Below are 26340 nucleotides of genomic sequence, written 5' to 3' on the forward strand. Positions count from 1 at the left end.
CCCGGGCCCCCTGGGGCCGACTTTGGGGGGTGGGGATGGCGCACGTCTTACTCCAGCCCAGCGACCCATGTGCCAGGGACGCGCCCCGGCCCGGTCCACCCCAGACGAGAGGATTGTAAGAACTCACTGGGGAACCAGTAAGTCCTGTTCACAGGCACCATCCCTGTGCCAGGGCAATGCCCCCAGGCCCTTGGCACACGTCCTCTCTAACCTGCACATGGTCTCAGGGCCAGGCATCATTATCCCCATTCCGCAGATTAGGAAACTGAGGCTTAGGAACGTTCCCATCATGCAATGCTCGACTGATAACCTGGATTTGAACCTCCAAAGCCCATGTTCTTGCCCCTACATTACTGCCCTCTTTCCACTCCTCCCCCAGCCCTCACTCACTCCCCGAGCCCAGATTACTAGTCAGGACAGTCTGTTTCTCCGGAGAGTAACCGGAACAACCAGAGGATACACGTGGAAGCGTTCAGGCTGGACCGGAAGAGAAGCACCTGACCGCCAGGCTGTGAAACGGAGTGGGCTTCCTGGGTGGCAGTAGTGGTAAAGAGCCGCCTGCCAGTGCGAGAGAAGTAAGATGTGTGGGCTTGATCCCTGGGTGGCGAAGATCCTCTGGAGGAGGCCGTGGCAGCCCACCCCAGGATTCCTGTCTGGAGAATCCCGTGGACAGAGGAGCCTGGCGGGCTACACAGTGCTGCACAGAGTCAGCACAGCTGAGGTGATTTAGCACACACGCCCAAAACCTTGGAATAGGGAGCAAGGAGGGTGTTTAATTTATGACAGTGTTGCTTCTGTTTGATGTGTTTGGTTTTTTGGCTGCAGGGCATGTGGGATCTTGGCTCTCCCACCAGATATTGAACCCACACCCCCTGCATCGGAAGGCAAAGCGTGTTCCAAGGTCCCTGACCTTTGACGCATCTGGAGAGTTTACTTAAAATGCAGATCCCAGAGCCCCGCTGCCCAGACCTCCTCCATCAATCTCTAGAAGTGGAGCCTGCTCGTCTGCATATTAAACATACTCCCCAAGGACTCTTCCACATCTCAGACTAATCAGCGCAGACGGTCCAAAGCATTCTTACTGGGAAATCGGGGGGACCCACCCCAGCAGCCACACAAACCTAATTTGGGTTTCTAGATCCGTTTTCCAGGCTTGCAGGAACCTCGTCCCCCCACTACATGTGTGTCCTAGAGAGTTAATAATAGCTTCATGTACCAACGCGATGCCCAGCTCTGCCCTGAGCCTTTTTCAGTGTCCGTATCCCCACTGTACGGATGTAACTGCAGCCCACGACCTCTGAGGTTTTGAGAGGCTAAGGGACTTGCCCAGGGTCACTCAGCGGGAGCATGGCAGAGCAGGACTCAAGCCCAGGTCTGAAGCCAGTGGGCATCGCCCCTGGTTGGGTAGATGTGGGAACCAGTGGCAAAGGCACCAGCTGCCAGGAAGGGATGGGTCGTGGGCTGCAGTTACATCCTCAAGCAAACTCCGCCAGGGGAAGTCGCTGTGATGAAAGTCCCCCGGGAACAGGAGCTTCAGTTTCCAGTTACTACACTACCAGCTGCCATGTGTCAAGTGCCAAACATTTCCCAAGCATAAACCAGTTGCCCCAGGTACTGCATACGCGTGGTTTGAGCCAGCCACGCCGTCCTGTCTGAAAGCAGGCAGACCAGGCCCCTCCCTGGGCATCTGAAAACTCCCCTGGGGGTGGGTAGCCAGGACGGCCTTGGCTCCTCCCTTCAGCTTCAGCATCAGCCTGGCCCAGCAACACCCCCCAACACACGCACACACACACACACACACACACACACACACACACACTGCACTCGTGGTGGGGGAAGCTGGGCACCCTGACCCCCACCAGCACAGCTAATGCCAGGTTGCATGAGGTTTTAGGGGTTTTCTGATTTGCTTTTTAAAGATTTATTTTTTTGACAGTGTTGCTTATGTTTTACGCTTTTGGTTTTTTGGCTGCAAGGCATGTGGGGTCTTGGCTCCCCGACCAGGGATCGAACCCACATCCACTGCACTGGAAGGTGGCGTCCTAACCACTGGACGTGCTGGGGAAGTCGCCGGTTGCATGTTTGCTAAACTGAGGCCTGAAGAGAGCACGGGGGGGTTCTAGCACAAAAATGTAAAACTGGAACATTATCAGGCACTGCCAGCCCCGGAGCTCATGGGCCGTGACCTTGCCCTGAGGACCCCTGGGTCTCTCACCCGGCCTGCCACCATCTCGCGGGGGCCAACTTGTCCTGGCTCATATCTGTACTCCCCCAGACTCCCAGGGCCCTGGCTCACAAGTTCTGACCCACCAGAGGAAGGCAAGTGAGGAAGGGGAGCTTCAACCCCTAGAGTCATCTCTCTAGATCATCTTTACCCCTGAGAGACTTGCTTCATGCGATATCAACCTCACAGCAACCCTGTTGAGTAGGCTGTGGGCATCCCCAAGTCATAGACTAGAACACTGAGGCTTGAGACAATGGGTTTCCCTGGTGGCTCAGACAGTAAAGAATCTGCCAGCAATGCAGGAGACCCAGGTTCGATTCCTGGATTGGGAATATTCCCCAGAGTCAGGAATGACAACCCACTCCAGTATTCTTGCCTGAAGAATTCCATGGACACAGGAGCCTGCAGGCTACGCTAAGAGTCAAACATGACTGAGCGAGGCTTGAGACGATAGACTCACAGAACCAGAGTCGTAGATCCGATCTCTGAAACCAGGTCCGGAGTCTGTGCGGTCCGCCTACCTGTGGGAATGAGGAGAGCTTGGCTAACAAGACTAGGAGACCACCAGCCTCTGATGCCCCCTGGCCCGTGTCCAGGGGTCTCTGTCCTGTTTGACTTGATGCCCCACCATGCCAGGGGTCTCCCTCTGCCACAGGAATCAAATGTGAAAAAGTGTGGCTGAAATTTCCTTTTCAATGAAAATTTCCTTGAAATGCTACAGAGCCCTTGAAAGATGCCGATTCTGCCCTGGGAAGCCTCTGAATGGGATGTAGTGGGAAGAGCCCAGCGGTTGATGCCAGGGAGGCCTGGCTTGGAACCCGCCTCTGCTGCCGCTGTGCTGGCTGTGTGACCTCAGGCCAGCAGCTTAACCTCTCTGTGCCTCGGGTACCGCATCCTAGAAACAAGGCTACCACCTGCCTTCCAGGGCACATGCGTGATGCTTGGTGCGCAGGAGGCCCACCTTTAACGCTGGGCCCCGCCTCCCCTGCCCCCGTCTCCACCTTCAGTTCTGCCCCCGGGACCAGCAGCTGCAGAGATTCCTCTCCGGGCTCAGATGCCTTCATGGCAGCCTCCCAGCTCCTGCCTAATAATAGCTCTTTATCGCATTAGGATGCAGCACAGAAAGCAGTGCTTTCCTTTTCTGGGTAATTAGAGGTAATTAGCATTGCCTTCGTGCCGCCCTCCTATTTTCCTTGAAAATTCTTGCTGGAGGAGACGTTGCTGGCAACAAAGTCCTCATGACTGCTGTTGGCAAGCAGTACCTGCCCCGTGCTCAGGGCTGAGACCTAAGGACACGCCTTCTCCTGGCCGGGCCCACGTGGGCAGAGCCCTCTGCGTTAGCCCAGCGGCAGTCACGTGACACAGACCTGGTCTGCAGAGGCTCCTGACCTCAGGACAAGCCTGAGCAGGGGTGAGCCGGGGTCAAGCTCTGACACAGACAGAGGGCATCTCCAGGGAATGAAGCAGACAAAGGCCAGGCTGCCTGACGCTCTTTGAGCCTCTCCTGTGTGGGGACTGGTTTGCAGCAGATGGGGTTTCTGCCTCCCCAGAGACCACCTCTTGAGGCTTCTTAGGTGGCAGAGACCCAGTCAAGGGTCTCTGGAATCTTGGTGTTCCAGAAGAAATGCCAGCTGACTTCTAGGACTTAGCCAGGGCTCGGCACACAATGGTGGTGGTTTAGTTGTTCAGTCATGTCCGACTCTTTGCAACCCCTGGACTGCAGCCCGCCAGGCTCCTCTGTCCATAGCATTTCCCAGGCAAGAATACTGAAGAGGGTTGCCATTTCATTCTCCAGCGGATCTTCCAAACCCAGGGATCGAAGCCGGGTCTCCAGCTTTGCAGGCAGATTCTTTACCAACTGAGCCACCAGGGCACAAGATAGACACTCAATAATAGTAACAGTAGCCAACACACCAGACACTGCTCTGCACGGGTTACAGACCTTATGTCACTTGATCCCCATAGCTGTCCCGTGAAGCAGGAATGGTAACCCCATTGTACAGGCATCAGTGCAAAGAAATAGAGGAAAACAACAGAATGGGAAAGACTAGAAATCTCTTCAAGAAAATTAGAGCTACCAAAGGAACATTTCATGCAAAGATGGGCTCGATAAAGGACAGAAATGGTATGGACCTAACAGAAGCAGAAGATATTAAGAAGAGGTGGCAAGAATATGCAGAAGAACTGTACAAAAAAGATCTTCATGATCCAGATAATCACAATGGTGTGATCACTCACCTAGAGCCAGACATCCTGGAATGTGAAGTCAAATGGGCCTTAGAAAGCATCACTACAAACAAAGCTAGTGGAGGTGATGGAATTCCAGTTGAGCTATTTCAAATCCTAAAAGATGATGCTGTTAAAGAACTGCACTCAGTATGCCAGCAAATTTGAAAACGCAGCAGTGGCCACAAGACTGGAAAAGGTCGGTTTTCATTACAATCCCAAAGAAGGGCAATGCCAAAGAATCCTCAAACTACCGCACAATTGCACTCATCTCACATGCTAGTAAAGTAATGCTCAATATTCTCCAATCCAGGCTTCAGCAATACATGAACTGTGAACTTCCAGATGTTCAAGCTGGTTTTAGAAAAGGCAGAGGAACCAGAGATCAAATTGCCAACATCCGATGCATCATGGAAAAAACAAGAGAGTTCCAGAAAAACATCTATTTCTGCTTTATTGACTATGCCAAAGCCTTTGACTGTGTGGATCACAAGAAACTGTGGAAAATTCTTCAAGAGATGGGAATACCAGACCACCTGACCTGCCTCCTGAGAAATCTGTATGCAGGTCAGGAAGCCACCATTAGAACCGGACATGAACAAGAGACTGTTTTCAAATCAGGGAAGGAGTACATGAAAGCTGTATATTGTAACCCTGCTTATTTAACTTATATGCAGAGTACATCATGCGAAATGCTGGACTAGATGAAGCACAAGCTGGAATCAAGATTGCCAGGAGAAATATCAATAACCTCAGATACTCAGATAACACCACCCTTATGGCAGAAAGCAAAGAAGAACTAAAAAGCCTCTTGATGAACGTGAAAGAGGAGAGTGAAAAAGCTGGCTTAAAACTTGATATTCAGAAAAGTAAGATCATGGCATCCAGTCCCATCACTTCATGGCAAATAGATGGGGAAACAAGGGAAACGGTGATCGACTTTATTCTGGGGGGCTCCAAAATCACTGCAGGTGGTGACTGCAGCCATGAAATTAAAAGAGGCTTGCTCCTTGGAAGAAAAGCTATGACCAACCTAGACAGCATATTAAAAAGCAGAGACATTACTTTGCCAACAAAGGTCCATCTAGTCAAAGCTATGGTTTTTCCAGTAGTCATGTATGGATGTGAGAGTTAGACCATAAAGAAAGCTAAGCGCCAAAAAATTGATGGTTTTGAACTGTAGTGCTAAAGAAGACTCTTGAGAGTCCCTTGGACTGCAAGGAGATCCAACCATCCATCCTAAAGGAAATCAGTCCTGAATATTCATTGGAAGGACTGATGCTGAAGCTGAAACTCCAGTACTTTGGCCACCTGATGCAAAGAACTGACTCCTTGGAAAAGACCCTGATGCTGGGAAAAATTGAAGGCAGGAGGAGAAGGGGTTGACAGAGGATGAGATGGTTGGATGGCATCACTGACGTGATGGACGTGAGTTTGAGCCAGCTCCAGGAGTTGGTGATGGACAGGGAGGCCTGGCGTGCTGCAGTCCATGGGGTCACAGAGTCGGCCACGACTGAGCAGCTGAGCTGGGCCAGGTGGGCATAGAAACTGGGGCTGCAGCAGGGCACACTGCATGTGGGTGGCAGAGCCGGGTAAACCCGGAACCTCCCTGAGCTGGGACTCTTCACCACCGCGTTCACGCTGCCTGTGTCCACACATTTCTGTGGCTTCTTGTCAGTGACATCCGGCCCTCAGCCATTAAGCCTGTGACGTGTATTATCTCACTGAAGCCTCACAACCAGCCCACGTGGTGTACGTATCTTTATTAACCCCATTTTACAGAAGAGGAAACCGAGGCCTGAGAGGTAAAGGCACCCCCAAGGGGTCTGATAGTCTTGGAAACGGTTGGGCAGATGGCAGCAGCTTTGGTTTGGGAAGTCGAGGTGTCTTTCAAAGCAGGAAGCAGGAAGCCCTGAGGCCCCCTCACCCCGCGTTGATAAGCCTGAGCATCTGCAAGGTTCAGGGCTGGGTGTGGGGGGTCGGGTCCTGCCCTCCCCCACACAGTCTGTCAGAACACAGACCGAAGCTAGCAGATGAAAATGGTGGCGTGTTGTGAGTGTTGTCACAGGGGAGCCCCCGAGAGGGTCCCTAACCAGCGTGGGAACGCCAGGGAGGCTTCGCGACCCCAGGGAGATTCAGCGTGTCTCCCCGCAGGAGGAAGCCCTCCGTCGAGGCGGCCAGGGAGACGGTCCTGGACTGCAACCTTTTCTTTTGCTGCTCCGGGTCTTAGTTGCGCACTCAGCGTCTTCCATCTCGGTTGCAGAATGCTGGATGTTTCAGTTGCGGCGTGTGGGATCTATTTCTCTGACCAGGGATTGAACCCGGGCCCCCCTGCATTGGGAGTGTGGAGTCTCGGCCTCTGGACTACCAGAAGTCCTGGAAACTTTATCCAGCGTCAGCCACAGCAGAATGCTTCTCTGCACAGAAGAGATTCTTTTCCCACCCACCTCACTCCTGCTCTCCTGTTCCCCCAGCTCCCTGTAAAATTAGAACTTTGCCAGCCAGTTCTTTCTCCCTCTCCATCTTTGCAGAATAGCAGCTCAGGGGCCAGGGTTGGCTGAGGCCTGGACCAACCTGTGGCCAAGAAAGGCCAGAGCTGTACATTCTGGGGCAGTTGCACAGTGCAATTTCCATCTGGCATCGGCTGTGGCCACAAATACCTCCCTTCCTTCCTGTCCTGCCTGCCTGCACCCAGCCCTAGTATCAGCCCTTTGCCAACATTGAAAAAGTATAAGGAGGCCATCCTTGTTTATCTCTCTGGGTCTAGGTTTCTGCTGGCTGGAATTCACATGTGATGGCTTGAGCTTCAGCAGCCATTTTGGGTTCCCAAATGGATCAGCCCAAGTAACTCCCTACCTTCTATCTCTCCTTCCAAGAAAACTAAAGTAAAGGAACTCATATGCATGGCGTACCTACTGTGCACCAAGAGCTGTGCCTTGTGGTTTGTATTATTTCTTCCCACCACTCCTGTGAGACGGGTATCACTAACTCTAACTGGGTAATGTCCCTTTTTTAAAAGAGGTTTGGGTCATATATGGAGCAGAATAGTTCCTGCAAAGTCCCAGGCTGTTGAACTCTTTTAGCAGATATTCAAGGTATGCAGTATGGAGGAGCTGGTGTTCAGGACATTGTAGACTCACCTCGTTACTAGTAAGAGACAGAGCCAAGTCTAGAACCCTGATTTCTCTGATTCAAACTTAGATGCTTTCTAGCACCACGCAGCCACTGATGTCCACCCTCTAGGAAAGGATGCCTCCCTTCCTTGACCTCCACCCTGAACCCAGGGATCTGAAAAGCCTCTTCTGTGTATATGCACGTGCGTGTTTCACTGAACGGTCTTCGAAAGCAGTTGTACAGAAAACAGCGAGAAGTAGGCAGGTTCTGGTTATTATGAGAAAATAACAGAGCTGTGCAGGGAGCTGTCTTTTGAGTTCTGGCGCGGTCGCCGGGCTGGCCCAGTGTGGTTTGTGGCCCGAATGGGATGCCGGTGCTGCCGGCTGGGCCTTCGTGCCACCTCCTTGGGTCCCGGCAAGCCTCCCCTCTGTTCCCTGTCTTCTTTTTAAACAAAAACCTTCCTCTCCAGCCTTGAGGGACTGTCCAGTCTTGTGTTTGCCTTTGGCACTAAAGCAGGCCCCCTAAGCTGGCTGGGGAGAGCGTGAGGCTCCGTTTCAGGGAGGAGATTTGCGCGGAGCAGCTTCCACAGTCAACCTCTGAAACGCCGCACATGGCTGCGCCCTTCACAGGCTGCGTGTCATTAGGCAAATCACCACCCTTCTCTGGGCTTCTCTTTTCTCATCTGTAAAACGAGTATGATTTTTAAGGTCTTCCCCACCACACACTTGACTTTCCACGAAGAGAGAAGGTCTGAATTCAGAGCCCAGCTCTGACATCTGTGTGACCCTGGGCGGGTCCCTTTACCTCTCTGCCTTAATTGCTTCATCTGCAGTTAGCACCCAATACCTGTCAAAGGAGTATAGCCAATAAATGTATTTCCTCCAATGTATTAAGGACCCGCTGTGTATCAGGCATTGTCCATTATCACAATTAGGCGTCGGCACTCCAGTTACACCCCTATTTTTCACTCACTGACATATATCCCAACACAAAAATAGAGAAGTCTCTTTTCTCTCAGGAAGGGAGCAGGCGCTTCATGACCCTTGTGTTAGTGAAGATTCTGTTCATAACAGAGGCCCAGATGAAGTGGCTTAAACACACAAGAGGTGATGCTGCCACATAGGAAAAGGCCAGAAGAGGCATTTCAGGGCTGGTGTAGAGGCTCCACAGCCTTCAGGGGCCAAAATTCTCTGTCTTGCCACTCCGCCATCCTTACTTGGCTCACAATGGCTGCTGAAGCCCTGGCCATCCCGTCTGCATTCCAGCCAGCAGGAAAGAGAAAATAGGGAGAAAGCAGAAGCATTCCTCCTTTTAAAGAGACTTCCAAGGAGCACCGAATAATGCTGTGCTTCATCTCATAGGCCCGAGCGCATCCCCATAGTACACTCACCGGCCAGGGAGGCTGGAGAGTATGTCCAGTGATCGCTTGTTCTTATGACTAAGGAGAAGGAGGAGAGTGAACTGTGGAAAGTACCTTGCAGTCGTTCTAGCCATAGCTCTGTTTTCGATTTCAGAACTATTCCTGGGGGAACCTTCAGAGCAACCCTCTGAGCTACTCACTCTTCCTGCCCCCATTTTACAGCTGAGGCAAGTGGAGGTCAGGGGGATACAGGGCTTGCCGTGGTCCCTCAGCTGGTGAGCCACAGAGCCCTTCCACTGTAACCTAAAGCTGCAGACAGAGAACGGGAACTGCCCCCCAGGCTTCTGTCAGGAGGATCTTTCCTGCCCCCACAGGACCCAGACTCTGTAGAGAAGCTTCCTTTTGTTGTTCATTCGCGCGGTCATTTCTCTTTGTGGACTGCAGCACACCAGGCCTCCCTGTCCATCACCAACTCCTGGAGCTTGCTCAAACTCATGTCCATTGAATCAGTGATGCCATCCAACCATCTTATCCTCTGTCGTCCCCTTCTGCCCTCAGTCTTTTCCAGCATCAGGGTCTTTTCCAACAAGTCAGTTCTTCACATCAGGTGGCCAAAGTATTGGAGCTTAAGCATCAGTCCTTCCAGTGAATATTCAGTGTTGGTTTCCTTTAGGATGGACTGGTTTGATCTCCCTGCTGTCCAAGGGACTCTCTAGAGTCTTCTCAAGCTTCCTTTATCTTTATTCAATAAATTCTAGAGCAGCCTTGAACCCAGAGGCTTCCCACTCATTCTGGATTGGAGAATCATTGAGGGTTGGAGTGATGGTGTTGGTTGACGACACAGGGAGAGGCCCAGGGGTCCTGGGAGAACTGGGCTCTGCGGTGCTCACTTTCCACCCTCCTGCAGGTCAGCGGCCATTTGGACTATGCCAGGCAGATGGACGTCATCCTGAAGGCCGTGGGCATCCGCACCAAGCCCAGCTGGGACGAGAAGGGACTCTTGCTGGCCCCAGGCAGCCTGCCCCAAGAGGAATCCCGCCAGGCGGCAGCCACCTCTTCATCAGATCAGACCACCAACCAGGATGGGCAAACCCAGGGTCCTACATCCAGAGACATCCCCAAAGCAGCCATACCCCCTGATCTCCACCAAGCCCAGGTGTCAGCAGGACTGGACCAGTCTGAAGGGGCCTCCCTTCCTGCTGCTACCAGGCCTGCTGAGAGCCCCCCTCTCTGCAGCCATGGCCTGGGCGCCAACCCACTGGGCTGCCTTGCCTGTGCCCGTGAGACACAGGGGCCCTGCCCAGGGCTGGACTGACCCGAGGAGAGTCACCTTCCCAGACGGCTACACGGAGCACCCTCTTACTCCGCTTCACCGGCTCCCCCGTCACGAGCTCTGGAGATGGAGAATCTCTACTACTGCCTTTGCTAAATTGAAGACGTCAGTACTGGAAGGACAGGGGCTTGTAAGGAGACACTGTCCCCTCCCCGAGGAATGGAAGCCAGAGCTCCGCAGAGTCAAGCCAGCACAGTATGGATCCCTGGGGCTGAACCGGCCGGGCATCTCCTGTGCTTTGGGTCAGCGCTGGGGGTCTGATTGCCCGTCCAGAGCTCTCTGGAGCCACCCTGCCAAGCTCTCCAGCCTCAAGAGCCTGGTGTCCGCCCGCCCCTCCAACCACTCTCCAGGGCTGTGCTCCAGCCCACAGGCACCATGGAAACACCTGCAGAGCAGGTCCAGTGGGGAGCGGACAGCTTACCCTCTCTGCCCTTGGGAGATCCGATGAGATTTGCCGCATGCAGCCATCCGGGCTGAGCCCTGCAGAACCACAGGGGCGACCATCAGAAACATGTGACGTGAAGGCCCCCCTCAAAGTTAGCCACAGGGGGGCCCTGAAGATAATTGTTACAGAGCAGGGTGCACAGACGCCGGATCAGCAGGCCGTGTGGACGCTGGATCAACAGGCAGTGTGGACAGGAGCTGGGCCTGGGACAAGAATGACGTGTGTGGGGGCAGAATTTCCTACGGCAGGAACAGAGGTGTGACGATCATAGTAGTAGATAATAATACTCGCTACTGTTTATTAAGTATTTATCGTGTGCAGAGTGCTTTGTATGGATTGTCTCAGTTGACCCTCACAACACGCCAATGAGGTAGGTACTGTTGTCTTCATTGTCATGTCAGGCCCAGAGCGTTTCGGAACCTGCCCGAGGTCACGCAGGTGATCAGTCTCAAAACGCAGTCAGTTAACCTCCAGAGCCTGAGCTCTTGGTCACTGTAGCTGCATCCCTGAAACCTTCCTCCTCGGTCCTCCCACTGGCTCTGAGTGACAGAGCCAGAGATGATCCCTGTCCCGCACTGTGCATTCGGGGAAACTGAAGCCCAGGCAGAGAAAATTTTGACAAACCCGGGAGGAGGCAGCTGGGATTGGAGAGAATCGGGGGAATTAGAGTATTGGAGCTGAATCGGTCCTCGGGGGGATGTGTATTTGTTCCTTCAGCAGATACTCACAGAGCCCCTGCTGCTGTTGGTCCAAACCGCTCATGTCACCCATGGAAGACTGAGCCCCAAGAGAGGAAAGGACGTTGCTGAGGTCCCAGAGCAGGCTTGGGCAGACTCTGGACCAGAACACAGGGCACCGGCACCCAGAGTCTCTTCCCGCTTCACCAGCGGCTTCTCCAGCCCAAGTGGCCCTTCAAGCAGATTCAGTCCACACCACAGTCACTCAGCTAGGGCTTATTGAGAGTCCACTGGGGCAAGCCTGGGGTAGAGGGGGAGCCCGACAAGCACCGTGGCCCCTGTAGAGTCAGTGGCATGGCCAGAATGGAGTCTGCTCAGTACCACGGAGAGCGCCAGGCCGCCTGTGGAGGCCCCTGGGATCGGGCTTGGTAGAACTTGGTGGGAAGATGGGAGGGAGGTGGGCAATGGAGGAAGAAAAACCTCAGACTGAAAGGGAACCTAAAGCAGATAAACTTTGGGAACCAAGAGTTCCCCATCAGAAAAACAAAAACAAGTCCTGTGCGGGAGTCCACCTGCCTCCCCCAGGGCACCTGCCCGTACCAGGGATGGGTTCTCTACAACTCTGCTGACCCAGTGCCCATGCCTGCTTCCCTCACTGACCCCAGGGAAGGCCAGAAGGCAGCGAGAGAGGGACTGGCTCTGTCCTCATCAGTTGGTTCCCTTCTAGGCCCAAGGAAGCCCACGGTAGGGAACACCCATCCTTGATCTTGAGCAAGAACCCAGCAGCTACCCATATGCCCCCAGGAGGAGCAGGGCAGCAGCCTAGCCAGGAGTTAGGGAGACAGAGTCAGATCGCGGGCTGCGGGCCGGGGCTGAGGAGAAGGAGGAAGGCGGGGGTGAAAAAGTGGGAACAGTGGCCCTTCCTGGCCCTCCACCAGGAGCCAGGGGATTGGATGGCCAGGAGTTATAACAGCAGCAGGGACCACCCACTAACCACCTGCCGAGTGCTGGGTGTTCTGTGCCCTTAATGCCCTAGGAGGCAGGCATCATTTCCCCATTTGCATGTGGAATACCAGGCTCAGAGAGGTTAAGTAACTTTCCAAGGGCTGGAAAGCAGTGAAGCGGAGGTTCAAACTTTGCCTGCCTGACTCCCAGGCTCAGTTATTTACTATGCAGCACATGTATCCTGAGAGCCTAGCTGGTCTGAAAACTGTCTGGCCAGACATCTTCAGGTTAAAGATCCCTGAGCCAGCACATCTCAAACCATAATGTGCAACGATTCACCTGGCGACCAGCAGGTCTAGGGTGGGGCGGGGACGTGCACTTCTAACAGACTCCCGGGAGCTGATGCTGATGGTCATGGCCCGCAGAGCAAGGGATCTGGCCCAGCGCTGAGCCACCTTTGCAGACAGAGGCATGGCTCCCACGCAGGCTGATGGGATGTGCAAGGGAGATGGTTTCCTGCATCCTAAGCTGGGCCAAGAGGGCCTTACCCCACTCCCGGGAGCCCTCCAACCCTGCTCTACACACACCCACCAGTCACACTCAGTGGTGAGGCATCCTGGATAAAACTGTCCTAAAGCCAGCAACCAGGCGTCCAGGTTGGAGGCCCGTGGTGGGCAGAGGGTGCTGACTCAGTACATCCACTGGAGCTCAGAATGGCTCCCCGGAGGACCTGTAGCCTCCTGGTTTTAGCCAAGAGCTTGTCCAAGGCCTCGGGGGACCTGGGCCCATCCAGTCCAGCTCTCCAAGCCTGCATCAGTTCGTGGGGGTCCCAGGCGGACGCGGCCGCAGCTCGGGCGCCGCGCGATCGATGCTGAAGAAGTTGACTGTAGTAGTGGCCCTGGCAGGTGGCGGGGGATCCCGGGTGGCCTCGCCAGGCAGCAGCAGCTGGGCCGTGAGCCGCGGGCCAGAGAAGCCCCCGGAGCCCGAGCCCGAGTCCGAGTCCGAGTCCGGCGGCAGGGGCAGGGGGAGCACGTGCTGCAGGCTCAGGCCGGGCCGCGCGCCGCTGTGAGAGGTCCGCACGGAGGGCGAGGCGAGGCCCGGCTGCTGCTCCCGGGGGCCGCGGGGACACGGCAGGAGCCTGCCCAGGGCCCGCTTGAAGTCCCGCATGAAGAGTGGGTAGATGATGGGGTTCATGGTGCTGTTGCAGTAGCCCAGCCACGTGAGGGTGTCAAAGAGCCCCAGGGAGATGCAGTCGCACACGGCCTAGAGGAGGTGGGGGGACATCCTGGAGCCGGGACGCAGGGCACCCCGCCCAGCGTGGGTGGGACAGACCCGCAAACACGTTTGCTCTGAGTGGCTGCCCGCCCCCCTCCCTCCCCAGCTCTGGGGGTGCGGGGTCGGGGGTGGTGGGATTCGGGGCCTCCCCATCAAGGCGGGGACTCACCCACCTCCAGCAGTGTCATTACCTGGACTATGTTGGCCACAAAGAAAGGCAGCCAGGTCACAAAGAACATGCCCAGCAGGATGCCCAGCGTCAGGCTGGCCTTCAAGGCCTTCCTGCTATGCTTGGTGGCTAGACGCCTGCTGTCAGCTGACTCCACCCCTGGGCGTGGGGTCCTGGGCACCTGCAGAGAGGAAGGCCGCGTGACTTGGTCTGAACCTAGTCCTGGCCCCAGACTGAGCCTTAATCCCAATTCTAGACCGAGCCCTTAATACACTGAGCCTTGACCCTTGAATGGGCTCCAGTTGCAGTCCTAGACTGAGCCCTGACCCTGACTCCAGGCTGAACCTTGACCCTGGCTTCAGAGTGAGCCCTTCAGCAATAAACTAAGCTCTGCTCATGGCCCTGACCACTGATACCTACCATAGATTGAGCCCTACATAACCACAGTCTCAAAGTGAGCCTCCTCCCTGGACCAGACTGAGCCCAACTTTAGCCCCAGACTGAGCCTTGATCCCAGAAATAGACTGAGCCTTTGTCCTGGTCCTGCACCAAGCCCCGACCCTGACTAGCAGTGCACAAGGAGCTCTAGGAAGGGCGGGGAGATTTCCTAGGGGCTCAGGTTCGGGCTTGTTGACAGTGTCGAGTGCTGTGCTTTGCAGGGAGTGTGGCCTCCTGAACTGCTGGCTTTGTGTCTGGGCACGGTGTTGTCCTGCACTGCACTTGGGCACTTCAAGGATTAGCTGTGATGGAACAGTACTTGACGAAAGAGGACAGCTGCTGTCCGAGGCCTGACAATCTCTCTGCCTGTGAATTGATTCTCTTCATATTTTGGAGTGACAGTTCTGCACCACTGTTTTCATGATCCACAAAATAAAGTTTATTTTGAAAACATGTGCCCCAAACAAATGTGTGCAATTAAATATCTTATAAGTCACTAGGGACGGGAGTGACCTTGGTATTTTAAACTTGGATTTCGCTGTGGACTTACAGACATCTTCATTCCCACACATGGACTTCATGAGCAGGAGCTGGGAGAAGAGGAAAAAGGAGGGGCTCCACGGGAGACAAGGCATGAGGGGCTCGAATGCGACTTTTATAAACTGGAGACCAGGAGTCCCAAACATAAAAGGCTCTCTGTACCAGATGACCAATTGGCCCAGCAGTTCTCTTAACTTTTTCAACTTTATGAGCACACTGAAATTCAAGTGAAATCTACACAACTTACTCCCCAGAAAACAGCTTGTAAATGTTTACGAACACACACACACACACAGAAGAAAAAGTTTCCCACATAGCCAGAGGGTTCAGAGACCACTGCAAAGTCCATCCCTGGAACCCCTAGGAATCTACAAAAGCTGCAATGTGAAGCCCTCCTCTAAACCATGTGTTGTAATCAACTTGGATTTTCATATATCCGCTTGACAAAGTGAAAGCCACCTATGTTGACAGCTTATGTAGATACTGGGGTGAGCATAATTCACTGGACTAGGAAAGGGTATGTGTGCTGCCTGGGAATACACCTGGGCTTTAAAGGCCAGAGATTCCCCCCAACACTTCCTAAACTGTGCAAGAGCCCAGCTTAGCTCTTGAGGCAACCAGAGACAGGTTGGGTACGGGAGGATGAAAGAGTCAGGAGGAGGCAGGAAGGAAGGAGCCAGGTTCCCAGGCAACTTTCACAGATGGAAAGGGGTGAAGGCAAAGCCAAGATGCGTGAGCCCCAGGGAGCATTAAAGACGCCCACACACACACCGCACCACCACCACCCCCAACCCCCCCCCACCCCCGCCACATGCAGGAACTCCCCCTCCCAGCCTTGTTCTCACTGGTCTCTTCAGGGTACCCAGGCTTGGTTCCTGTCCAAGGTGCTGAAACCCCAACTGCATGCTGTCCTTCTGTAGGATCTGGAATGGCAGTGGGCAGGAGAGGGGAGACAGGCACCCTGTAACTCCTGCTTTTCGATGTATTTGTCCAGGTGAAATCTGGTTAGACAAATATCAAGGCTCACACAGGGAAGCCTAAAAGAGGCCCTTGATTCTTCCCACTTTCTCGGTGGGGCACAGAGGCGAGAGCTGGGCTTTTAAAACAAGTGATCAGGCTTCCAGTTATGCCTGTACCACTCACTCACTTGTAATCTTGAGAGAATCCACTTCCACATTTGTCAAATGGGAGAAAACGCTCAGCTTATGGAGTTGCTGTGGAGCTGCGGATAATGCACGTACGCCCTGTGCTGGACACGGAGTTAATGCAAGCACAGCAGCCCTGATATCGTTCAGTGGTGTGTGGATGAGGCTGGGGAAGTTGTAGCGCCCTCGGGAGCCTTGTCCTCCTGCCAACAGCTCAGGCTTTCCAAAGCAGCGCAGACCTCAGGACAAAGGCTCTGACTCACTGTGCGGCAACCAGGGAGAAAAAGAGGGTCTGCTTTTCCCTCCCCTCTCATTTTCTCTTCTCCAGAGTGACTCTATGGCTTCTGTGGCCCCATTGGTCAGCCTGGAGGGAGAGACTCCTGATTCCCCAAAAGAATCTCCCAAGAGCTGCTCTGACTTTGGATTGCTGCCGTCAATGGGAACAGACAAGGGGAGGAGGGAGACACCATCTCCCGCAAGCCCCAGCCACACAGGTACCCCCTCACCCCTGGAAGCCTGGTGAAGAGGCAAGAGACAGCCATGGCTCTTGGGCACTGGGGAACCAAAGCATTCAGGGAGATAAGATAGGGGCCGTCATCAGGGGAGGCTGACCCAAAGGGGTCAATCATGATATGAGGGTCCCTCTCCAGTCTTCCTGGGAAGAAACCTGCATTTTCCTGCCTCTTCTTCTCCCCAAAGAATTGACTCAAGAAAGCAGACAAAAGGGAAGAAATTGAGGCTCAGAGAAAGTAGGGGACCTTCCCAAGGTCACACTGTGCTCAAACCAAAGCACCACATACCCCCTGCATTGTTATCCCCGCTTACTGAGTGCTTACAATACATCTGCACCTGATATTCATTCTGTCATTTGGTCTTTCTGGGAGGAAGGTAATATAATCTTCATCTTGCAGATGAGGCTGAGAGAGCCAGGAGTCACACAGCAGACAAGAGTTGAGTCAGGGAATTAGAGTCACCTCCAGCTCCAGACGCTGAGCCTTTCCCACTCTACCATGCTGCTCCCATTCTGGAGGATGACAGCCCCAAGCAAAAGCCCACCACTCTCACCAAGAGGCCCTCGTGGAGCAGAAGCCGAGGGCCACCACCAGCCCACGCCCTGGGGTCCGGGTGACGCCATCCTTCTCGCTTCTCTCTGCCCTAAAGCCAGCTCACGACCCCTCGTGGCACCTCTGTTGTCCGCACGTCCCTTATATCAGCACACGCCTGTGGCATTTGCCACTGTCAGAGGGGACGACTTGGCAGGGCCCTGCAGGGCCCGATGTCCATAAACACCCATACACCTGTCCACTCAGCACAAAAAGGATGTATACTGCAGCTCCATTCATGACAGAAAAAAACTGGAAACAGCTCACAAGTCCATCAGAAGACAGTGGTTAAATAAACCCTGGTTTAGAATACTATAGTGAAAGTCACTCAGTCGTGTCTGACTCTTTGTGACCCCATGGACTGTACACAGTCCATGGGATTCTCCAGGCCAGAATACTGGAGTGGGTTGCCATTCCCTTCTCCAGGGGGTCTTCCCAACCCAAGGATCAAACCCAGGTCTCCCACATTGCAGGCGGATTCTTTACCCGCTGAGCCACCAGGGAAGCCTTAGAATACTATACAGATGTTTAAAAGGATAAGTCAATCACACGGAAAGATCTCCACGACACATGATCAAGTGCTAACAAGAAGTTTCAAAACAAGAGAGACGCATGATTACCTTTGTTTAAAAAAAGATGCAAGGCATAAGCTTCTTTAGGCACATAAACAAATTCACAAACACAGAGAAAAGGAGCTGGAAAGACGTGGAGAGACAGGAGTGGGAGGTGACTGATGAGGTCAGGGGGGCCTTTTACTTTATCACTACCTATGAATTTTCATTTTAAAGTGGACTTACATATTCCCTCATGTAATTTCAAATTTGTATGACCAGCTAACCATGTGTGTGCTCAGTCACCTCGTGTCCAACTCTTTTGAGACCCCACAGACTGTGGCCCACCAGGCTCCTCTGTCCATGGGATTTTCCAGGCAAGAATACTGGAACAGATTGCCATTTCCTCCTCCAGGGGATCTTCCTGACCCAGAGTTCCAACCCACATCTCTTGCATCTCCTGCACTGGCAAGAGGAATCTTTACCACTGTGCCCCTGGGAAGCCCAGCCATCTAATCACAGTGTGAGGGTGATAAGATAAACCTTGGAGCCAGACTGCCCGGCTCAAATTGTGACTCTGTTACTAACCAGCTGAGCAACCTTAAGCAATGTACTTTACCTCTCTGAGCCTCAGCTTTCTCATCTGTAAAATGACAATTCTCATGACATCCACCTTGTAGGATTGTAGTAAGGATTAAATAGGATTAAATAGGATAATAGAAAGTTACTTGAACAGTGCCTGGTACAAAGTACTGTGTGAGTACTGTTAGTTACTAAGTTAGTGATCATGGTTGGTGTTTATTGTTATTTGTATTCACCTCAGCTCCTTGATAATGATGATGAGGCTGCTGGTAGCAGCCATAGTTATTTTTGCCCCTAGGAAGACTCAAAGGGGTGAACTTCCCAGCACCATGCATTTCACCATCAAGAGGAAAGGACAGAGCTAACATTTGTCAAGCAACAAGCAACTGCTGTGCACCAGGCATATTTAAATCACCTCACTGATGCTTCAAACAGCCTCAGATGATAACTGGGAGAGAGGGAGGTGAGCAACTCACCCAGAGTCATCCCGCTGCAGTGAGAGAGAGGCAGGATTTGAACCTGGGCCCAGACAGACGGACAAGCCCCCCGCCCCGTCCTGGCTGCAGCAGGCTGCCTCATTCAGAGCGGCGGCCCAGCCTGTCACGCTCAGCTCCACTCCTGCTCTCCCCCTCCTCCCCCTCTGAGATATTTCTGGGATCACAGCCTCCTCTGAGGGGGAGGAGGCAGAGATGGAAGGGAAGATGGATTGCTGGGACAGAATGATGCATAGCTGGGTGCTGGAGGGTGAAGAGAGCTGGGGGAGGAGGACCAGGAGGAGAATCGGAGGGAGGGAAGGAAGAGGAGGATACAGGGTGCACGGGAGAGGGGCTGAGACTGAGCCGAGCGGGAGGAGGAAGGGGGACGATGGGGCGGAGAGGAGGGCGGTAGGGAGAGCGTGTGGCCAGAGACACAAGAGAGAAAAAAGGGCGCAGGACACAGGGACGCCCAGCCGGGCTGCCTGCTGCTCCCCAGGAGGCTGAGCGCCCACAGCGGTCCCACAGGAGTCCCTCTGGAACCCCCAGGGGTGAGCACCATCACCACAGGGGCGCCCACCTTTCACACACACGCAAGCACACACTTGCCCTGGCTGCATCTCATGGGCACCCTCACCACCTCTCACACCCCTCCTGCACCCCCAGACACAGCCCCTGCCTGACCTCTAGGCAGGACTCCTTTCCCAGAGCCCCTGGGGCTGAAACCACTGAGCCAACCGGAAGCTTTCTAAGAGCTCATTCACATCAACAGGCAGACAGAGGCAGAGGAAGCCACTCCAGCCAGCTCGGCAACCACGTCCAAAACTCCAGAAAGGCCAGGACTTCAGGGACTGGGAACCAGCCCCTGTCCCTCTGTGGGAAAGCAAGAGACTGGATCGAGGGAGCAGCCAACGGTTCAGTGGAGCCGGGACGGGGAGGAAGGGGGCCTAACACTCCCCCAAGTTCTGTTCCTTCTCATCAGTTCCGCTGGGTCCAGGCAATGAAAACGCCTCCACCCCCAGGCCGGATGCGCCACCTCAGGTGATGAAAGAGGGTCACAACCCAGGAGGCCAGAGTAAGGCGGCCTCCCAGAAGCCACGTCCCCAAACACAGGCACTTCTCCAGGTGGTACGGAAACTAGCCAGCACAAAGCTTGCTTAGGATCTGGGAGGTTTGGGAAGCAAGCCGAGTGACTTCAAGCTAGGCACTTGCTGGATGGTGGAGTCTGACACGTCCTTACTCAAATCAAGAGAAAAGGCATTCCAGAAAGCGGGAGATATTCGCACAGACATATTTCAGGCCTGAGAGGCCGAGAGTCATTCTGCCTCAGAGGCAGTGCATGTGTGGGCTAAGTCGCTCAGTCGTGTCCAACTCTTTGTGACCCTATGGACCGTAGCCCGCCGGGCTCCTCTGTCCATGTCATTCTCCAGGCAAGAATACTGGAGTGGGTTGCCATGCCCTCCTCCAGGGGATGGTCCAAACCCAGAGATCGAACCCACATCTCTTATGTCTCCTGCACTGGTAGGCAGATTCTTTACTGCTAGCTCCACCTGGGAAGCCCCGAGACTAAATGACCCATGAAGACACCTCTCAGCCTTCCGTTTTGTGACTTCCTTGATTTTGCAAACATACGCACAGGGAGTGATAGATTTTTGACGTTTGCTAGAAGAGACACCCTTCTTATGAGCTCCAGAACCCTCATCATGATAGGGTTTTGTGACTACCATCTCTCTCTCCAACTAGAACGTAGATTTCAAGAGGGCAAGACCTTATCAGACCCACTCATGCCCGCACTCACAGCCCAGGACAGCTCCTGCACAAGACAGGTCCTCAACGGAGTTCCCTGGTGGTCCTGTGGCTAAGACCCTGTGATCACAATGTAGGGGGCCCAGGTTCCATCCCTGGTCAGGGAACTGTATCCCACATGCCACAATGAAGACTGGAGATCCCATATGCTGCAACTAAGGCCCAGGACTTCCCTGGTAGGTCAGCTGGTACAGAATCCACCTGCCATGCGGGAGACCTGGGTTCGATCCTTGGTTTGGGAAGATCCCCTGGAGAAGGGAAAGGCTGCCCACTCCAGTATTCTGGCCTGGAGAATTCCATGGACTGTATAGTCCATGGGATCGCAGAGTCAGACACGACTGAATGACTTTCACTTTCAAGACCCAGAGCAGTAAATAAATAAATAAAAGAAGTACTCAACACAGCACCGAGGAAGTGAATGAATGTACTGAAAAGCGCAGGATTCGTCAGCTACAAGAACTGCTTCTACAAGTGGAAGAGAAGGGAGAAGCGTGAGCTGGGGTTGAATCCTGGGCTCTGTGGGGCACTGTGTCCATTTCGTTCCTTCCATCATTGTGCAATGAACACTCACGACACTCCTTCAGATGCTGAGAATCCAGCGGTCAAGACGGGTCCGCAGCCTCACAGAACTTACATTCTAGTAGGAGGAAGCAAACACGCCAATGATAAATGGAAAGTATGCAATTTGTGCCATTTGCTGCTGAGAACAACTTAGGAAATGAGGGCTGGAGGGGATCTGCGCAAGTGTGACCTCGTTACTAACCAAGCGGTTAGTAAGACAGCCAAGCAAAGGCCAGAGGAAAGGGACAGAAGTTCGGGGCAGGTCTGTGTGGTGACGTGAGGTTCCCCAGGCAGAGGCACCAGCAGGTGCAAGGGTCCTGAGGCAGGAGCGTGCCTGGCACTCAAGGAACAACAAGGAGCCCAGTGCGGCTGAATCAGAAAGCGTGAGGGGATGGAGGGAGCAAAGGAGACCAGACAAGAGGCAAGGAATAACACGACAGGGCCTGCACTTTTCTTTTTTTTTTGGCTACACCTCCCGGCTTGTGGGACCTTAATTCCCTGACCAGGGATCGAACTCAGGCTCACAGCAGGGAAAGTGCCAAGTCCTAGCCAGTGGACCACCAGGGAATTCCCAGGGATCGCTATGGCTGCAGTGTACGTCGAAAGGAAGCAAGAATGGGCTCAGGAAGCCAGTGGGAGATCAATGCGATAACCTGGGCACCAGATGAAGGGCTCAGCCATTGAGGGGGGCAGCAGTTTACATATGAGACGTGGTCAGGGCCTACATGCGCTTTGAACATAGAAAGCACGCAGGGTGTGCAGCAAGAGGGAAAGAGGCTGCCTCCAAGGTTCCTGGCCTGAGCCACTCGCGTCAATTAGTCAACGTAAGGAACACAAGTCAAGGACTACATCTGGAGCCCGGAAAAAAAATCCCAGATTCTGTTGGGGACGAGGTAAGTGAGTGATCCAGGCTGGAAGTCATCAGTATGTACGTGGTACTTCCGGCCACAGGATGAGATGAGCTCACTAAGGAAGTGAACGTGGAAAAAAGCAAGAAGGTACAAGGACCGAGGCCGGGGAGTGCCTCGGATGGTGGCAGAGCAGGAGGGCCCGGCAGAGGCGACTGAGAGGCACAGCCAGTGCAGCAGAGCACGGGACCCAGGGTGGTGACCCTGGAGCCAGGTTTCGAGGGCACGTCACCGCCGGCTGGCAGCACGAGGCTCAGACCCGGGCTCTGCGCTTGAAACTCCCTGACTAGACATGCAACCGTGGGCAAGTCGCCTCCCCTCATCGACCCTTAGTCCTCCAGCTGTCCAACAGGGACGGGGATTATTGGCCCCTTTGGGTGTCCGGGGACTACCCCAGTAGCTCAGTGGTAAAGAATCCGCCTGACAATGCAGAAGACACGGGTTCGATCCCTGACCCAGGAAGATCCCACAAGCCACGGAGCAACTAAGCCCGTGAGCCACAACTAGAGAAAAGCTTGCACAGCAAGGAAGACCCAGCACCGCCAAAAATAAATAAATAAAATCATTTTTTAAAAAACCCAAGTGCCAGCTGGTTAGCTTCACGGAAAGAAAATCTGTGTGTCACAGGCTCTGCTGTAACCAAGAATCTAGACCTCTCCACTCCAACCCCACCAAGACCAGCCAACTCCACACCTCCTTAGTCATTAGGGCAGAGTGAGACGAGGAGATGACCTTGGATGGTGAATGAACACCCAACAAAATAACTGAGTCACAGAGTAAGAACAGAGGCCTTTAGAGCACCCTCCCAGCTCCTCTGGTTATGTCAAGAGAAAGTCTCATGCTGATGCTACTGTATCTTTAACGTCCCTCCAACATCTAACAAGGAGAAAGCAGGCCTTGGGCTCAAGCATCTCCAGCCATCCAAGCTGGACTTCAGCAACACTGCTGGGGCTTCTGCGGCCCCAGTGAAGTTATGGTTCTGATCACCTTCTATTTCTGGCAAGGATACTGATCTTCCGTTACTGAAGGAGATAAGAAGTTTTCTTGCTAAATAAATTCATGGAAGTAAAAAGATGAGATGACTCCAAGAAATCGCTAAGTACATATGGCTGCAGAGACTCGCAGACTGTGTGAAGCTGGGAGGCAGGGTAGCAAGGCAGATGCCACGAGGCAGTTCCCCAAAGCCTGAAGTTTGGGAAACGCTGCTTTACAAGAACCCAGGGAGAGGGTGTGGATAGCCCATGGCAGCCACCCTGAAGTTCGAGAACCAAGTCAGGGTCACAGCCACCTGCAGAGACTGGAGAAGTTTCTCCAGTGAGTATAGATCAGGAGAGAGCTGGCTGCAGCCAAGGCCTCCTGTCCACCCAGGACACCATCATCCTAGCTGATGGGCCTCACTGCAGGGGTGACATGGATGAGCCACTTGGGGGCTGCCAACCAGGATGTCAGCCTCTCAGCTCCGTCTATCCAGTAACCCCCACCCCGCAAGGGACCTGCCATCCTGCAGACACCTCCCACACCTGAGGCCACACCTAGAGGACGCTGGAGAGCCCCGCTGGGACCTTCCTGGGGGCCTGTGGTCTAATTCTCTGGGGCTCAGGCCCGGCAGTCTGAACACCCATCCCTGGGCAGTAGAGTGCTAGGACTCAGATGCTACGCAACCCGCTCCACTCTAGACACCGCAGGGCCTGCACCTAAGAGCACCCGCCCCATTCAAAGGAATCAGGGACACTTACTACCCGCTCCACTCTAGACACCGCAGGGCCTGCACCTAAGAGCACCCGCCCCATTCACAAGGATTCAGGGACACCTACTAGGGGCAGTGGAGATCGAAACCCACCCAGATGAGCCCAGCCCTCGTGGGAGCTTACACGCCAGTGAGGGACACAGACAATGAACAAACAGCCAACAAACTGGCAGTCGAGATGGAGAATAACAGGGTGGCGGGCGGTGGGACGGTCTGCAGACAGGGTGGGCAGGGTGGGCCCCTGGGAAGGAGTAACCTGTGAACTAAAGACTCAGGCAAGGACAGCCCCAGGGGAAGAAAATTCCAGAGGGCACAGCCAGCGCAAAGACCTAGGCACACAGTCTGGCGCCTTCTGGGAGCGTCAGAAGGACACACGGGGCTGGGGCAGAGAAGCGGGGAGTGGGGAGGGGAGGGAGTGCAGCTGGAGAGGCTGGCAGGACCAGGTCCCAGGCCAGAGCCTGGCCCGGGTCTCCTCTGCATCTTGAGAGCCACAGAGAGCCGCTGAAGGGCTTGGAGCCAAGGAGTGAGGGGACTGCCTTTTGTTTCTCTTTGTGCAGAAAATGGACAGGGCGGGTCTGGGGTGAAGGCAGCGGGAGACTATCAAAGGCTCCCGGGTAAGGGCCTTCCCTGGTGGTCCGGAGGCTAAGAATCCGTCTTCCAATGCAGAGGACACAGGTTCAGTCGCTGGTTGGGGAAAGAAGATCTCATGTGCTGTGGGGCAACTAAGCCCCAGTGCTCCTGAGCACCTCACTGAAGACCCAGCAGGGGAAGGAAAGAAAAAGGCTCCAAAGTAAGAAGCAATGGTGGCTTGGATCAGGAGATCAGGAAGGTGTCCTCGGGGATGACACAGGCACAGAGGGGGCTTGCAAATGCAGCCCGTGAGTACGAGAGGGAAATTATTCCCAAGCTTCTGGGCCATGATGCCATGATGGCACCATTGGCCGTGATGGGGAAGACGGGCGAGGAGCAAGTGCAGAGAGTTGGGACCCCCTGAATGCCCTGTTGCACTTGTTACCCTTGAGAAACCTGCCCACATGCTGGCAGGTCCTGTGGACAGTTGGGCAGTGAGTCTGGAGTTCAGAAGGGAGATGGGTGCTGGGAATGACCACTTGGAAGTGCCAGCAGTTGTATACTGAGCCGTGGATGCCCAGTGGGCACCCAATGACTGCTCATTCCTCTCTGTCCCCCACGCCCGGGTCTCCCTGCACGCCCCGCCCCATACCTGCAGCGTCTCCAAGGCCTGGCCGGCAGTGCCGGTGGTGAGGGACGCCACCTGGATGGCCTGCTTGCGGGCAGCCAGCAAGATCCTGCTGTAGGTGAAGCAGATGGCGCCCGAGGGGAGGAAGAAGGTGAGGCCCGACGCCACGAGGACAAAGGGCAGGCTGGCCAGCAAGCGGCACTGACCCCGCGCGGGTGCCCGCGCGCGGCCCGGCTCGTGCCAGCCCAGCAGCAGGGGCAGGAAGGAGGCGAGCGCGGCCAGGCTCCAGGCGCCGAGGACCAGCGCCAGGGCGCGCGCGGGCGTCATGCGCAGCTTGTAGCGCAGCGGCGAGAGGATGAGCAGGTAGCGGTCCAGGCTGATCAGGCAGAGGTTGAGGATGGAGGCGCTGCAGCACATCACGTCGAAGGCGGCCCAGAGCAGGCAGAGGCCCCGCGCCAGCACCCAGCGGCCGTACAGCACGTTCAGCATGGCCGGCGGCATCACCACCAGCCCCACCATCAGGTCCGACGTGAAGAGCGACACGAGGAAGAAATTGGACGTGTTGCGCAGCGCGGGCTGCGCGCATATGAGCGCGATGAGCAGCGAGTTGGCCGCGGCCGTCAGCGCGATGACCACACACAGCGCGGCGGCCACCCAGCCGCTGCCCCCGGGTGCCCACGGCGGCCCCGAGCCCCAGTCCGGGGTGCTGTGATTGGCGGGGCCTTGCTCTGGGACCATGGGGGCTCTGGGGTCCGGAGGACGAGGCAGGGTGGGCGTGGAGGCTGGCTGGTGGGAAGGCGGGGATGGGCGGGGATGGGCGGGGGAGGGCGGCCCTCTGGGTCAAGCACCCCGAAGGGGATGGAGAGGGGGTCTGGGGGCGTCCGTGGGTGGGATGCAGAAACACCTGGAGCAAACAGCTGGGTTGGAAGTTTGGGAGGGGGCACCTGAGGAGCAGGGTCCTCTAGCAGGAGCGAGTGGCAAGTCAGGACAGGAACGCAGAGCCCCTGGAAGGGGCGGGCGGTAAGATGGGTCGAGGGCAGAGACCCGGGGAGGTGAGAGCCCGGGGCCACTGGGCGCTCTCCAGGCCGGGGCAAGCCCCTCTCGGCGACTGGACATAGAGAGGTGCCAAGAAGGACCCGGGGTGCTGGGAGTCTCAGGGTGGGGGCCCCCGGAAGGGAGCGCAGGTCTCGGACCCAGCGCAGAGGCACCCCGGGCTCGGGCGGACGCGGTCCCCGCGGCGAGCTGGAGGATACCGGCCGGCCCGCCGGGAGAGAAAGACCCCCTCCCGACCCGGCCGCGGGTCTCCGGCCCCGCTCCCGCCCGGGCTCGGTACCTGGAGCGCTGCTCCGCGGCCGGCGACTGCGGCAGGAGCCGTGGGCCCGGGAGAGGCAGCGGCGGCCGCGGGCCGGGCCGGCGCCCAGGGACCCGGGAGACGCCGCGAGGGCCCGGCGCGCGCGGAGGCGCGGTGGCTGCTTCCAGGAGCGCGCGGTCCCCGCGCCGCGGAGCCTGCGTCCCGCCCC

At 55.2% G+C, this 26340-nt stretch overlaps 2 protein-coding genes across 8 annotated transcripts in view; one reads left to right on the forward strand and one right to left on the reverse strand.

Moving 5' to 3' along the window:
* TMCO4 (transmembrane and coiled-coil domains 4) overlaps nucleotides 1-11009 on the forward strand; it is a 105691-nt gene extending 94682 nt beyond the window's left edge. For 4 of the 7 annotated variants that reach the window (XM_061394785.1, XM_061394815.1, XM_061394806.1 and 1 more), the window contains one exon: nucleotides 9832-11009. In XM_061394785.1, the coding sequence (XP_061250769.1) occupies nucleotides 9832-10239 (408 nt within the window). In that variant the 3' untranslated portion in view covers nucleotides 10240-11009. Of the gene's footprint in view, nucleotides 1-379; nucleotides 2453-7326; nucleotides 7392-9831 lie in introns of those variants that run through there. The other 3 variants (XM_061394830.1, XM_061394840.1, XM_061394823.1) reach the window with 3 other exon arrangements.
* A 1346-nt stretch (nucleotides 11010-12355) lies between these two features.
* Nucleotides 12356-26093, reverse strand: HTR6 (5-hydroxytryptamine receptor 6). The gene is made up of 3 exons (XM_061394872.1): nucleotides 24845-26093; nucleotides 13791-13949; nucleotides 12356-13587 (listed from the first exon to the last, which is right to left on the reverse strand). The coding sequence occupies exons 1-3, from the start codon at nucleotides 25556-25558 to the stop codon at nucleotides 13138-13140; spliced, it is 1323 nt and encodes a 440-aa protein (XP_061250856.1). The 5' UTR covers nucleotides 25559-26093; the 3' UTR covers nucleotides 12356-13137.
* Between the last annotated feature and the right edge of the window lie 247 nt (nucleotides 26094-26340).

This window comes from Bos javanicus, chromosome 2 (assembly GCF_032452875.1).
Source record: "Bos javanicus breed banteng chromosome 2, ARS-OSU_banteng_1.0, whole genome shotgun sequence".
NCBI classification, from domain to species: domain Eukaryota; kingdom Metazoa; phylum Chordata; class Mammalia; order Artiodactyla; family Bovidae; genus Bos; species Bos javanicus.

Excerpts from the sequence above, each read along its gene's own strand:
- HTR6 (XM_061394872.1), bottom strand. The coding sequence starts at position 25,558 with ATGGTCCCAGAGCAAGGCCCCGCCAATCACAGCACCCCGGACTGGGGC. Across the intron at positions 13,950-24,844 it reads AGGCCTTGGAGACGCTGCAG|GTGCCCAGGACCCCACGCCC; the intron begins GTATGGGGCGGG and ends TCCTCTCTGCAG. Across the intron at positions 13,588-13,790 it reads TTGTGGCCAACATAGTCCAG|GCCGTGTGCGACTGCATCTC; the intron begins GTAATGACACTG and ends CACCTCCTCTAG.